This window comes from Dipodomys ordii, unplaced genomic scaffold, assembly GCF_000151885.1.
Source record: "Dipodomys ordii isolate 6190 unplaced genomic scaffold, Dord_2.0 Scaffold10, whole genome shotgun sequence".
Classification (NCBI taxonomy): domain Eukaryota; kingdom Metazoa; phylum Chordata; class Mammalia; order Rodentia; family Heteromyidae; genus Dipodomys; species Dipodomys ordii.
In genome coordinates this window covers 20,524,874-20,539,884 of record NW_012267226.1, presented here as the reverse complement: position 1 = coordinate 20,539,884, position 15,011 = coordinate 20,524,874, and the positions used below count along the sequence as shown (strand labels likewise).

Sequence of the window (15,011 nt, the reverse complement as noted above, 5' to 3'; positions counted from 1 at the left end):
CCAGAAGTGGCACTGTGTCTCAAGTGGTAGGGTGCTAGCCTTGAGTTGAAGAGCTCAGGTATAGTGCCCAGGCCCAGAGTTCAAGCCCCACGACCAACTGAAAAAAAAAAAAAAAGGATTTCCAAAATGACTGAGTTGGGTTAAAATTCAAACACTTTTTTTTGTTTGTTTGTTTTTTTGGTCCGGTTGTGGGGCCTGAACTCTGGGCCTGAGCACTGTCCCTTAGCTCTTCAGCTCAAGGCTAGTGCCCTACCACTTGAGCCACAGCACCACTTCTGGCTTTTTTCTTTTTGCTTATGTGGTGCTGAGGAATCGAACCCAGGGCCTCATGTATGCAAGGCAAGCACTCTACCACTGAGCCACCTTCCCAGCCCCTCAAACACTTTTTATCAAATACTATTAGATTTGTTTGAACTTTAAAAGTCTGAGTTGGTTATGGGGGCAGTTTCAAGTTAAGCCTTGGGCTTGCAGTCATAGTAGTAGTAGCAGCAGCAGCAGCAGTAGCAGCTGTAGAAGTAGTAGTAGTGGTTAGCCTTAGTTATTTTTCAGGCGGAATTTTTTTGCCCAGGTAAGCCTCAGACCATGTTCTTCCTGCCTGTGGTCTTCTACCTACCTAGGATTACAGATGTGAGCCACTATACCTGGCTTGCAACTTGTGTGTTACTACCATTCATTTTTTAAAATTTGGAGCCATTTAATGAAACCTGAACCACTTAGGTTCCAATAATGACTCTGCTTTTGAAGTATAATAGCATCATTTAATCCTGAAATTTTATAATTAGAAGGCAATTTTTGCCTAGCTGACATAATTTCGTGTGAAAAGGTATATTTTTAGCTGACATAACTTTATGTGGAAAGGTATTGTTTGACTTGATACTTGACTTCAGGTCAGAGAGTTCACAACTTGTAAAAAAAAAATTTACTGTGGGGCTGGGAAGGTGGCTCAGTGGTAGAGCACTTGCCTTGCATGCTCGAGGCCCTGGGTTCGATTCCTCAGCACCACATAAGCAAAAAGAAAAAAAAGCTGGAAGTGGCGCTGTGGCTCAAGTGGTAGAGTGCTAGCCTTGAGCTGAAGAGCTGAGGGACAGCGCCCAGGCCCAGAGTTCAGGCCCCACGACCGGACCCCAAAAAAAAAAAATTACTGTTTGTGTTTAAAGAAATAATAAAACTTTAGTTCTTAGGCAGTCACTGGTGACTCATGCCTATAGTTGTAGCTGCTCAAGAAGCTGAGATCTGAGGATTGAGGTTCAAAGCCAGCTCAAACAGGAAAATCCATAAGACTCTTACCTTTACTTAACCACCAAAAAGCCAGAAGTGGATGTCTCAAGTGGTAGAGTGCTAACCTTGACCCCAAAAGCTCAGGGACAGTATTCAGGGCCTGAATCCAAGACCCATGGCTCACAAATACACATACTTCAACATGAAACATGTATGTCTCATACCCTTGTTGGGCCAAGAGCCCATTAAGTGACTGATGTCTTTATTACAGCCAGGTTGCGCTAGTTGTTTTGTTTTGTTTTGTTTTGGGTCCGGTCGTGGAGCCTGAACTCTGGGCCTGGGTGCTGTCCCTCAGCTCTTCAGCTCAAGGCTAGCGCTCTACCACTTGAGCCACAGCGCCACTTCGGCTTTTTTCTTTTTGCTTATGTGGTGCTGAGGAATCGAACCCAGGGCCTTTGGCATGCAAGGCAAGCGTTCTACCACTGAGCCACCTTCCCAGCCCCAGGTTGTGCTAGTTGTAAAAGAAAAAAATTAACATAGTAATGTTCTGTCCTTTACTCAGATATAACTAATCTCCCTTTAATTTCTGTCTCTGTAGTTTTTCAGTAATTGTTGGGAATGCTTTACTGTGTTCAAAGATAAAAGGAAATATCAAAATCTTGTTTAAAACATTCATGACAAAGTCAACTAAGAAAATGAGAAGTCACCTTCAGTGATGTAACCATAGGTTGAGATCACTGACAGGATTGAGGACCCCCACTGAGCACTTTTCAATACAAAAATTTACTGGAAGACACAGACATCTAAGGTTTATATAGTGCTTAAGTGCATGCCAGATTTCTGTTGTGTGCAGGGGGCAAACTGTTTCAAACTATGATTTTTACATTTGTGGAGTTTATCCTCTAATACTCTGTAGTCTTAGCCCAGTCGACAGACTTTGACTGTGATCAAATTGACCTGCCAGTCTGAAAAATACCATGTACCCATATACCTCTATCTGCTTTTATTTTTCCAATTTTTAATGGAAATGTTCCTTTTCGTCGTTGTTGTTGTTGGTTGTGGGGCTTGAACTCTGGGCCTGGACATTGTCCCTCAGCTCCAGCTCAAGGCTAGCACTCTATCACTTGAGCCTCAGCACCACATCCTCCTTTTTGTTTTTAATCTGTATATTCAGATCCTACTTGTGGCTCTTTAGAGAGGATGCTTCTGTGTTGTTTATTTCCATACACAAATATACACAGCTTTTATTATGCTGGAGAACTTTAAAATATGGCAAAGCCTGGAACCCATGGCTCACACATGTAATCTTAGCTACTCAGGAGGGATCTAAGGGTTTGAAAACCAACTCAGGCGGGTAAGACTTATCTCCAGTTAATCAGCAAAAAGCTGGATGTGATGATGTGGCTCAAGCAGTAGAGCACCAGTTTGGAGCAAAAAAGCTTTGTGACAGTGGTCAGGCCCTGGGTTCAAGCCCCAGGACCACACCAAAAGTATTCGGTCAGTTTGGTTAAACATGGTTAATAATGGTATTGGTTTTATATGTGAGTCTTCACTATTCATGTAAATGCGAATGTAGGACATACCCTTCAGTGTATTTTAGAGAAGAATTTGTAGGTGTACTACTCTTGTATTCACAAGTATTCATTGTCTTATCTCCTAGGAGGAGAGCATTCCCATTGCTTTATCTGGTAGGGATATCTTAGCTAGAGCAAAAAATGGAACAGGCAAGAGCGGTGCCTACCTCATTCCCTTACTTGAACGGCTAGACCTGAAGAAGGACAATATACAAGGTTAGTTGGAGGGAAAGTTCTTGTGTATTTGTTTAAAGTGAAAAAAGGGTGGTTTAAAATTTGGACCCATAGCTGGGCACCAGTGGCTCACACCAATCCTAGCTACTCTTGGAGGCTGAGATCTAAGGATCATGGTTCGAAGCAGGAAAGTACAAGAGACTCTTACCTGCAATAACCTAATCAGAAAAAGCCAGAAGTGGCATTTAGTGGCTCAAGTAGTAGAGTGCTAGCCTTGAGCATAAAGGGGCTCAAGGACAGTGCCCAGTCCCAGAGTCCAAGTCCCAGTACTGGCTTCAAAATTGGAGCCAAGTTGCCTTTTTTCCCCTTCCAGTCAATTTGGAATTATTCTGTAGTTATACCCTAAACTAGTAGAATTAAAATTTCACTTTGAAGGCTTTTCTTGAGGTTTCAGCTGTCTTAATCTCTAGTTAATACTCTTTCATGTGATACATAGAGAATCTAGGCAGCAGGTATTTTGGTAGTTGAATTAAAAATCTCTTACTTTCAAATGTACTTTAAGACTGTAAAAGTGTTAATATATCTATGGGGTCTATAATAGGTGGGCCTCTCAATTTATCCTAGCATCTAATTTACAAGGAAAAAGTGTTTTGATAACTTCGTAAATTTTTAAAATATATTCTCTGTTTTCCCCTTCCATTTTCTCTATTGGTATTTTCCAGCAATGGTGATTGTTCCCACTAGAGAACTTGCTCTACAGGTCAGTCAAATTTGCATCCAGGTCAGCAAACACATGGGAGGGGCTAAAGTGATGGCAACCACAGGAGGAACCAATTTACGAGATGATATAATGAGGCTTGATGATACAGGTAGGAAATGATTAAGTAATAGCATTGGTCTCTATAATTTATCCATTTGGTCTATTGGAAATTATAATAATTGTTTTTTAAGAATTATGGGGGGAGGGCTGGGAAGGTGGCTCAGTGGTAGAGCGCTTGCCTTGCATGCCTGAGGCCCTGGGTTCGATTGCTCAGCACCATATAAGCAAAAAGAAAAAAAGCTGGAAGTGGCACTGTGGCTCAAGTGGTAGAGTGCTAGCCTTGAGCTGAAGAGCTGAGGGACAGTGCCCAGGCCCAGAGTTCAGGTCCCACTACCGGACCCAAAAGAAAGAATTATGGGGGAGGTCTGGGAAGATGGCTCAGTGGTAGAGCGCTTGCCTTGCATGCCTGAGGCCCTGGGTTCGATTGCTCAGCACCACATAAGCAGAAAAACCTGGAAGTGGGTGCTGTGGCTCAAGTGGTAGAGCGCTCACCTTGAGCTGAAAAGCTGAGGGACAGTGCCCAATCCCAGAGTTCAAGCCCCATGACCGACAAAAAAAAAAAAAAATTACGGAATAGGTCTGAATGGATGGTTCAAGTGGGAGGGCATTAGTCAAGCAAGTGAGAAGCCCTGAATGCAAACCTGAACACCACCCCCCCCCCCAAAAAAAAAAAAGCTGGGTGCTGGTGGCCCATACCTGTAAACCTAGCCATTCAGGAGGCTGAGATCTAAGGATTGCAGTTCAAAGCTAGCCCAAGCAGGAAAGGCCATGAGACTCTTACCTCCAATTAACCATCAGAAAACCAGAAATGGCGCTGTGGCTCAAAGTGCTAGCCTTAAGTGAAAAAGTTCAGACAGTGCTCAGGCCCTGAGTGTTCCTTCCCATGGCCCACCAAAAAAAAAAAAAAGGAATATAGGTTTATGTCTATAATCTTAGTCATTCAGGAGCACTGAATTACTGTTAAGAGCCAGCTCAGACAGGAAAGTTTAGAGACTCTTATCTCCAATTATCCACCAAAAAGAAAGCTGAAATCAGGTATAGCTCAGATAGTAGAACACTAGCCTTACGCAGAATAGCTCAGGGACAGTGCTTAGGCACTGAGTTCAAGTTCTAGTACCAGCACAGAAAAAAGAAAAAAAACCTGAAAGTGAAAAATACTGTGGCTTAGCAATAGTATGCTTTCCTAGCAAGTGCAAGCCCAGAGTTTAAACCCAGCACCAGTCCCCCTCACCAAAGAAAGAATTGGGAACAAAACATTGTAGTAGAAAGGTAAAGAATGAGCCTGGTGCTGGTGGGTCACACCTGTAATCCTAGCTACTCAGGAGATCTGAGGATTGTGCTTCAAAGTCCTTGAGACTCTTACCTCCAATAAACCACTTAGAAAACCAGAAGTGGTGCTGTGGCTCAAGTGGTAGAGCGCTCACCTTGAGCTGAAAATCTAAGGGACAGCGCCAGTCCCAGAGTTCAAGCCCTATGACCAACAAAAAAGAAAGCATGAGAATGGGGGTGAGGGGCTGGGAAGTCTCAGTGGTAGAGTGCTTGCCTTGCATGCATGAGGCCCCGGGTTTGATTCCTCAGCACCACATAAGCAGAAAAAGCCTAAAGTGGCACCATGTCTCAAGTGGTAGAGCACTAGCCTTGAGTTGAAGAGCTGAGGGACAGCACCCAGGCCCAGAGTTCAGGCCCCACTACCGACCAAAAAAAAAAAAAAAGAGGATTGGGAAGGTGGCTCAGTGGTAGAGTGCTTGCCTTGCTTTTATAAGGCCCTGGATTCCATCCCTCAGCACCACATAAGCAGAAAAGGCCAGAAGTAGCGCTGTGTCTCAAGTAGTAGAGAGCTAGCTTTGAGCAAAAGAAGCTCAAGGACAGCGCCCAGGCCCTGAGTTCAAGCACCAGGACTGGCCAAAAAAAAAAGAATGAGAATGGGCTGGGAATGTGGCTTAGTGGTAGAGCGCTTGCCTAGCATGCAGGAAGCACTGGGTTCAATTCCTCATTATCATATAAACAGAAAAAGCCAGAAGTGACGCTGTGGCTCAAGTGGTAGAGTGCTAGCCTTGAGCAAAAGAAGCTCAGAGACAGTGCCCAGGCCCTGAGTTCAAGCCCCAGGACTGGCAGAAAAAAGAATGAGAATGACTATTTCCGTCCATGGGAAAAAAAAATACATTAGTAGGCTGTTAAAGCTACTACTACAAATATCTTAAGTAACTAAAATGAAAATTTTAATTTTCAAGGCAAAAGAATTAGTTTTCAACATATGACTGTAAAATAGGCTATCATATAACAATCGCTGTTGTGGGCAGTTGGGCAGTGTGCTTCCAAGAATCTTGTTCAGCTGGATGCCAGTGGCTCGTGCCTATAATCCTAGCTATCAGGAGGCTGAGATCTGAGGATTGTGGTTCAAAGCCAGCCTGGGCAAGAAAGTCCAAGAGACTCTTATCTCCAATTAATCATCAGAAAACTGGAAGTGGTGCTGTGGCTCAAGTGGTAGAGTGCTCACCTTGAGCTGAAAAGTTGAGGGACAGCACCCAGGCCCAAAATTCAAGATCCACAACTGACTGAAAAAACAACAAAAAAAGAATCTTGTTTAGAAAGTTAATTTGGTAAATATAAAGTTGTATATACAGTCACTTACTTCAGCATGGTTTTAGATAAGTTTGACTTGGAATCTTACATAAAATTGTCATGTGGTTACCTTAATTGATACACTTTGTATGCAGATTTGGGTTTTGTTGTTTTTTATACTTTGTTTTATCCTTATGAAGTTGGCTGAAGGTATGCCTTCCTTCTATGTCAGAAACCTGGGTGCCTATTGTCATTTCTATCTTTACAGTAGTATTTACAGTGAAAGAAACAAAAACCTTTACAGTGTCTTTTTTTTTTTTTTTCCAAGCTAAAATTAATGAGAATGTTTTCTAAATCTTGTGTAGTACATGTGGTGATTGCTACCCCTGGCAGAATCCTGGATCTTATCAAGAAAGGAGTAGCGAAGGTTGATCATGTCCAGATGATAGTATTGGATGAGGTAATGTCTCTTCATTTGGAAAGATAATGTTCTACACTATTGTATGCTTGTTGCTTACTGTTTTCAGTGAAGACAGCAAAAGTTGTTCATGTTTATAACCTCCTAATAAGCACTAGACAGTTAAAATTTTCTTTTTCTACCAATATTTAGGGTGTTTTTTAGTTTTTTTTGGGGGGGGTCTGGTTGTGGGGCCTGAACTCTGGGCCTGGGCGCTGTCTCTCAGCTCTTCAGCTCAAGGCTAGCACTCTACCACTTGAGCCACAGCGCCACTTCGGGTTTTTTTTTTTTTTTTTGCTTATGTGGTGCTGAGGAATCGAACCCAGGGCCTCATGTATGCAAGGCAAGCACTCTACCACTGAGCCACTTTCCCAGCCCAATATTTAGGTTTTAAACTCAGGGCCTAAAGCTTGTTTGGTTAGCACTTGGCCAGTGAGTGTCTCAGAAACTCTCCTGCCTGGGCTGGCTTTGAACTGCCATTCTCAGATATCAGCCTCCTGATAAGCTAAGGTTATAGGCATGAGCCACCTGTGCCTGGCTAGATCTTACCTTTTAAAAAAGGAGTTACTAAATAACATCAGAACCAAGTCAATTTGAAGTCTATTTAGTGGTGTGGTTTTTAAAACAATGTCCCATTCCTAATTTTGTATTACTTAGTATCATTTTTTTTTTTTTAGTCTGTGTTATCCAACTCTGGGATCTAGTAATGTTTTATTCATGGAAAATAAGTGTTAATAGTTGGACATAGTTATTTCCTGGTTTGGCTTGTATTTAGATAATTTAATTCATTGATCATTTTTTACTAATCTTTGAAATAATCTACCTCATGAAAGGTAACATTTATTAACATGCTTTATTAGTTAATTTTTACTAATAACCTAAGGTGTGGGTATATTATAAAGTAGTTACTATGTTGTATAGGTACTTAGTTTTACAGTTCTAGAAATAGGAATACAGTGGTTAACATCCCAACACAGTTAATGAATAAAAGGCAATATTTTAACAGTTAAGACTCCATAGCCTGTTAATTTTTACCCATTATATTGTATTACCTCTTTAATAAGAACCATTTGTATTGTGTTATGGGGCAAGGATTTTATCAGTCTAGGGTTTTTTGGTTTAGTTTGGTTTTTGGTGCCAGTATTGGGGCTTGAACCTCAGGGTCTGTCTGTTTTTTTGGGCCCGGTTGTGGGGCCTGGGCGCTGCCCCTCAGCTCTTCAGCTCAAGGCTAGTGCTCTACCACTTGAGCCACAGCGCCACCTCCAACTTTTTTCTTTTTACTTATGTGGTGCTGGGGAATTGAACCCAGGGCCTCATGCATGCAAGGCAAGAACTCTACCACTGAGCCACCTTCCCAGCCCTCAGGGTCTGGTTTTGAACTCAGGGCCTGAAGCTTGCTTGCCTTCAGGGCCTGGGCTCTGTCCCTGAGCTTTTTTATTTAAGGATAGCACTTTACCACTTTGAGTCACAGCACCACTTCCAGTTTTCTGATGGTTAATTGGAGATAAAGAGTCTCACTGACTTTACTACGGGCTTTGAACCACAGTCCTTAGATCTCAGCCTTTAGCTTTTTTGCTCAAGGCTAGTACTCTACCACCACTCTACTTCTGATTTATTAGTAGTTAATTTGAGTTAATAGACTTTATCTGGCCTAGCCTGCTCTGAACTTTGATTCTTAGATTTCAGCCTCCCGAGTAGTTAGGATTACATACCTGAGCCACTGGTGCTTGCTTGATATCTATTTATATAGGAGGGGTAGGTAGATAAGAGTGTGAGCTTTTAACTTTACCTTAGATGATAGGGATTATATTTCCTCTGCTGAGTCCTTAGGAGTTTTTCTTGATGCGGGTGGTTTTTTTTTTTTTTTATCAGATTATGCTTTGTCCTTTATATATTAGCCATAGACTCTTTTTCATGGTTTTAAAAATTGTGTTTTTTGTACTACAGGCAGATAAATTGCTGTCACAGGATTTTGTGCAGATAATGGAGGATATTATTCTCACGCTACCTAAAAACAGGCAGATTTTACTCTATTCTGCTACTTTCCCTCTTAGTGTACAAAAGTTTATGGTAAGTATAAATCTGTACTTAGAATTAGTGCTGTTCTGTTCTTGTGGGCTTTTGCCTATAATCTCATTTTGGATTATGTGTTTTGTGCCCTTTTTTCAATTACAAGTTAAAATTGGTACACTCAGGGTCTGGGCTCTGACCCTGAGCTTTTTCACACAAGGGTAGCACTTTACCACTTGGGTCACAATGCCACTTCTGGTTTTCTTTAATTGGAGATGAGTCTCACTGACTTTACTGTCTGGACTGGCTTTGAACCACAGTCCTTAGATCTCAGCCTCCCAAGTAGCTAGGATTCCAGGTGTGAGCCACCAGTGCCAGGCCTACAGATTCATCGTAAGCTATAATGCTTATTTATTTATTTATTTTTTGGGTCAGGTCATGGGGCCTGAACTCTGGGCTTGGGCGCTGTCCCTTAACTCTTCAGCTCAAGGCTAATGCTCTACCACTTGAGCCGGCTTTTTTCTTTTTGCTTATGTGGTGCTGAGGAATCGAACCCAAGGCCTCAGGCATGCAAGGCAAGTGCTCTACCACTGAGCCACCTTCCCAGCCCCATACTTAAAATTTTTTGTTTCCTACTTTAGTATTTGATGTCAGTTTAAGATGCTTCAGTGATGGTGGGTAGTTGGTCACAACTTTTTTTCACATAGAAAACAAAATACTAACTCGTACACACTTTTCAATCTGAAGCCTCCCATTTTATGGTACTTCATTTCTTTTCTATGTACTTGGTTTGAAGAGAGGCACATCACTTAGAACAAAAGACAGAAATACACGTATTTTGAATTTTAGGAGGAGAACTGGTATCATTTATGACTTTTTGTTTTTGGTAGAATTCCCATTTGCAGAAACCCTATGAGATTAACCTGATGGAGGAACTGACTCTGAAGGGAGTAACCCAGTACTATGCTTATGTAACTGAGCGCCAAAAAGTACACTGCCTCAACACACTCTTCTCCAGGGTAAGTAGGAGGATTCTGCTGTAAATATTACCCATCACTCAGTCCTAGTAAAATAAGAGAGTCTTAACAGCATCTTTACTGTTAAGAAAAAAGTCCTTGCTGGTGCTGGTGGCTCATGCTTTCAATCCTAGCTACTCAGGAGGCTGAGATCTGAGGATTGCAGTTCAAAGCCAGCCTGGGCAGGAAAGTCCAAGAGACTCTTAACCTCTACAATTAATCACAGAAAAATCTGAAAGTGGAACTATGTTTCAAATGGTAGAACATTAGCCTAGAGCAAAAGCTCAGAGAGGTCTGTGAGACTCTTATCTCCAGTAAACTACTCAGAAAAAAGCCCGAAGTAGCACTGTGGTTTAGGTGGTAGTGTGATAGCCTTGAGCAAAAGAAACTTAGGAATAGTGCCCAGGCCCTCAAGTCAAGCCCCAGGACTGGCCAAAAAAAAAAAAAAGGCAGCTCAGGGACAGCTCTCAGGCCCCAAGTTCAAGCCCCAGACCCAGCAGAAAAAGGAAAAGAAAGTGTTTCCTAGAAGTTTGCAGTTGATCTGTAGTTGAAACTCTCTGATTGATAGCTGTACTTTAATTTTATTCTAGAATAATTTGATCCTTGCTATTTACAGGTATTGCACTTGTACATTGGCCTAGTTGTTAAAATTGTAACACCCAAATCAGTACTCTGTGCACTTTTACAGTCATTTTGTGGATATTGTAAAAAAATTTGACTCACTTGAGGTGTACATTCCTAGTTGAGGACAAAAAAGTTGACATTCTGACTTCTTTTTTTTACCTCTCATGACCTTTTTTCAGTCTTAATACCATATTTTCTCCCTTTTTGTGCTTTTGTTATTTTATTGTGCTAAATGTTACCTAGTCCTCCTAAGCACAAGAAGACAACCTTAAAGAGAAAATGTGTTGATAAGCTTTTGACAAGCATGGCTACAGATGTATTAAATAAGAGGTCCTTAGAAATGTATATGCATTGATCTGTTCATGGAAAAAGCTCTGACCAGAGGCTCACAGTAACCTAATCTGTATTTTCAGTACTGTATTTGCTATTCCATGAAATGTGATTTTTTTTTTTGGGGGGGGGTCCGGTCGTGGGGCCTGAACTCTAGGCCTGGATGCTGACCCTCAACTCTTCAGCTCAAGGCTAGCGCTCTACCACTTGAGCCACAGCGCCACTTCTAGCTTTTTTCTTTTTGCTTATGGGTGCTAAGGAATCGAACCCAGGGCCTCATGCATGCAAGACAAGCACTCTACCACTGAGCCACCTTCCCAGGCCCTGTTTCATGAGATGTGAAAGAATCAACTATTTCACTCTTGTTGGCAAATATGTGACCCTAACACATACTCTACTGCGAAAACATAAACTATTATCTACAACTATTGGAGAACAAAATGTGTAGTTTTTACAACTCTATCTCTTACATCATAACATTCTGAATTTTAACACATGCTGTTGGCCAGCTACTACCTTCAAGATTTGACAAAACAAATGAAGGTGTTATTTTTCCTTCTCAAATGTATTTTTTCCTGTGCTTAGCTTCAGATAAACCAGTCGATCATTTTCTGCAACTCCTCTCAGCGAGTTGAATTGCTAGCCAAGAAGATTTCTCAGCTGGGTTATTCTTGCTTCTATATCCATGCTAAAATGAGGCAGGTAAGTGTAAAAGTAGAGCTTTCACAGATTTAACCAAAAATGTTTCCTTAAATATTTCTTGGATTTTGCTTGCTTTTGGTGCCCTTCCAGATGTCTGTGTTTAAGGATAAATTATTCTTGGTATACCTTGGTGATAGAGAAGGCCTTGGGGTCAATCTCTGGTTACAATCGAGAGGGGTATGGAATATACTACTATTGTGTACTATTTTCAGTAACTATAAGATTATTCCTTTTGCCGGGCGCTGGTGGCTCACACCTGTAATCCTAGCTACTCAGGAGGCTGAGATCTGAGGATCGAGGTTCAAAGCCAGCCCGGGCAGGAGAGACCGTGGGACTCCTATCTCCAGGAAACCACCAGAAAACCGGAAGTGGCGCTGTAGCTCAAGTGGTAGAGCACTCGCCTTGAGCTGAAGAGCTGAGGGACAGCGCCCAGGCCCAGAGTTCAAGCCCCACGACCAACAACAAAAAAAAAAGATTATTCCTTTTAGCTAACTCTCTGAGGTTGAATTCTCTAAAAATGGGTTTATAGTACATATTCATATCTTATAAGGTAGTTAGGAGTATTGAGTTTACAAGTGAAATATGTAAGATAATCTCTTAAGTGTATACTGTTTATTATAATAACCAGTAGCTGCGGGGCACCAGTGTCTCACGCCTGTGATCCTAGCTACTCAGGAGCTGAAATCTGAGGATCGCAGTTCAAAGCCAACCTGGGCAAGGAAATCCTTGAGACTTTTATCTCCACTTAACCACCAGAAAACTGGAAATGGCACTGTTGCTCAAGTGGTAGAGAACTAGCTTTGAGCTGAAGAGCTCAGGGACAGCATTCAGTTCCTGAGTTCAAGCCCCGTGACCAATTAAAAAAACAACAGTAGCCACAAATAGCAATGTAAATCAGTTAAAATGAAATAAGGCTAACCAAATTTCAAGTGTTCGGTTAGATACTCGTGGAGTGTATAGATAGATACAGAACGTTTACTATAGAAAAGCTCTTGAGGGCTGGGAAGGTGGCTCAGTGGTAGAGTGCTTGCCTTGCATGCATGAGGTCCTGGGTTCGATTCCTCAGCACCACATAAACAGACAAAGCGGGAAATGGCGCTGTAGCTCCAGTGGTAGAGCGCTAGCCTTGAGCTGAAAAATTGAGGGACAGGGCCCAGGCCCAGAGTTCAGGTCCCACCATCTCCCCCCGCCCCCCCCCCCAAAAAAATGCTCTTGAAGTCGGTTACTAGTGGCTCATACCCATAATCCTAGCTACTAAGAAGGTTGAGATCTGAGGATTGTGGTTCAAAGCCAGTCTGGGCAGGAAAGTCTGCAAGACTCTGATCTGCAGTAAACCACCAAAAAGCTAGAAGTGGAGCTGTAGCTCAGATGGTAGAGCACTAGTCATAAGCACAAAAGCTCTAGGGATAGCATGTGGGCCCTGAGTTGTTAAAGTCCTATGACTGATATTTAAAAAAAAAAAAAAAACTGTCATAGACTTAATCAGGGTTATGAAATACTGATCGGATAGGAGAAAAAGATGAAAAATGTTAATTAATGGAGTGCTTCTCCCGTCCCCCACAGGAACATCGAAATCGTGTATTTCATGATTTCCGAAATGGCTTATGCCGCAATCTTGTTTGCACTGGTAAGTATTTTATTTATACTGTTTCCTTCCTAATTCTGGATTTGCTTTCTTCATTTCACACAATATAGCCTAATGTGGCATACCTTATTGCCACTTCAACAGTTTCTGAATTAGAGAACTCTAGTTACTACTAAAATGGGCCCCCCCCCCTTTTTTTTTTTTGCCGGGGTCCGGTCGTGGGGCCTGAACTCTGGGCCTGGGTGCTATCCCTCAGCTCTTCAGCTCAAGGCTAGTGCTCTACCACTTGAGCCACAGCACCACTTCGGGCTTTTTTCTTTTTGCTTATGTGGTGCTGAGGAATCGAACCCAGGGCCTCTGGCATGCAAGGCAAGCGCTCTACCACTGAGCCACCTTCCCAGGCCCTTTATCTGAACCTTCAGATTTGTTCTGGCACTCATCTTGGGGTTTTAAACTAGTTTTGGAATTTTTGTGTTTTCTTAATGGTTTAAACATATAGGAATAAGATAACAGAAAAGGATTAGAAGAATATGTTTTAGAAATAGTCTTTATTTTTTTCCTCCACCAGCAGCAGTGCTAGAGTATATTTTGTGTTACTTTACTACCAAAAGAAAAAGTGGGGCTGGGTGCTGGTTGCTTACACCTATAATTCTAGCTACTCAAGTTTGAGATCTAAAGATTGTGATTCAAAGCCAGCGGTGGCAGGAAAGTCCAAAAGACTCTTATTTCCAATTAACTGCCAAGAAACTGAAAGTGGCTCTTAGGGCTCAAAGTGGTAGAGCCACTAGACTTGAGCAAAAAAGCTCAGAGAAGCCAGGTGCCAATGGATCACGCCTATAATCCTAGCTACTCAGGAGGCTGAGATCTGAGGATCATGGTTCAAAGCCAGCCCAGGCAGGAAAGTCCATGAGACTCTTATCGCCAATAAACCACCAAAAAAACAGAAGTAGCGCTGTGGCTCAAGTGCTAGAGCGCTCACCTTGAGCTGAAGAGCTGAGGGACAACTCCTGGGCCCAGGGTTCAAGCCCCACAACCAACCAAAAAAAGCTCAGAGAAGAGCCCAGGCCCTGAGTTCAAGCCCTGTGACCCACCAAAACACTGGGGGGCAGGTAGGTCATCAAATCAGATAAAGTAAATAGATTCATTGCACTCCCTTTTCTGCAGTTGGTATCTAGTCTTACTATTGGTATGACATTAATATATAATCTAAGTTTATGAGTAACAACTAGAATTGAACTGAAGCATATGCATATAAATAAGAATACTAATTTCAGGTATGTTACTTGATACATTCTTACACATGTATATACTCATAACCACCACCTAGATCCACATGTGGAATATTCCAAGATCAGAAATTTTGTAAAAATGCTGTTGTAGAAATGAGTCCAGTGATTATTAATTTGATAATTTATAAGCATTAAGAAAATGTATGTACCTCTTTCTTCCCTTCTCTCTCCACAAGCCTCCAGCTTGTGCAGGGCAGGCAGTGTGTTGTCCCCACATAAGCACTTTTCTGCCCCCGGGGCGGGGGGGTGTATATAGGCTTGGTGCCTGTGGCTCATACCTGTAATCCTAGCTACTAAGGACACTGAGGTCTGAAGGTTGTGGTTCAAAGCTAGCCTGGGCAGAATAGTCCATGATACTTTTTTTTTTTGGGGGGGGAGGGGAGGGCAGGGCAGGGCAGGGCAGGCGGCATTCCTGTCTCTTGACTCCAGGGCCTGAGCCTCTTTGTGCTCAAAGCTAACACTATCACTTGAGCCACAGTGCCACTTCTGGCTTTTTCTGAGCAGTTTATTGGAGATAAGTCTCTTGGATTTTTCTGCCCTTGGCTGGTTTCAAACTGTGATCCTCAGATCTCAGCCTCCTGAGTAGCTCGTATTACAGGTGTGAATCACTGGCGCCCGGCCATGACCATGAGGCTTTTTTTTTTTTTTTT

At 42.3% G+C, this 15,011-nt stretch overlaps 1 protein-coding gene across 1 annotated transcript in view; it reads left to right on the top strand.

The window, feature by feature from the left end:
* The window catches only part of Ddx6 (DEAD (Asp-Glu-Ala-Asp) box helicase 6), a 41,472-nt gene that overhangs the window by 10,957 nt on the left and 15,504 nt on the right, over positions 1 to 15,011 (top strand). Inside the window, exons 3-9 of the mRNA XM_013009499.1 lie at positions 2,879 to 3,008; positions 3,689 to 3,835; positions 6,714 to 6,808; positions 8,753 to 8,875; positions 9,706 to 9,834; positions 11,371 to 11,487; positions 13,051 to 13,114. Of these exons, the coding sequence (XP_012864953.1) occupies positions 2,879 to 3,008; positions 3,689 to 3,835; positions 6,714 to 6,808; positions 8,753 to 8,875; positions 9,706 to 9,834; positions 11,371 to 11,487; positions 13,051 to 13,114 (805 nt within the window). The remainder of the gene's footprint in view (positions 1 to 2,878; positions 3,009 to 3,688; positions 3,836 to 6,713; positions 6,809 to 8,752; positions 8,876 to 9,705; positions 9,835 to 11,370; positions 11,488 to 13,050; positions 13,115 to 15,011) is intronic.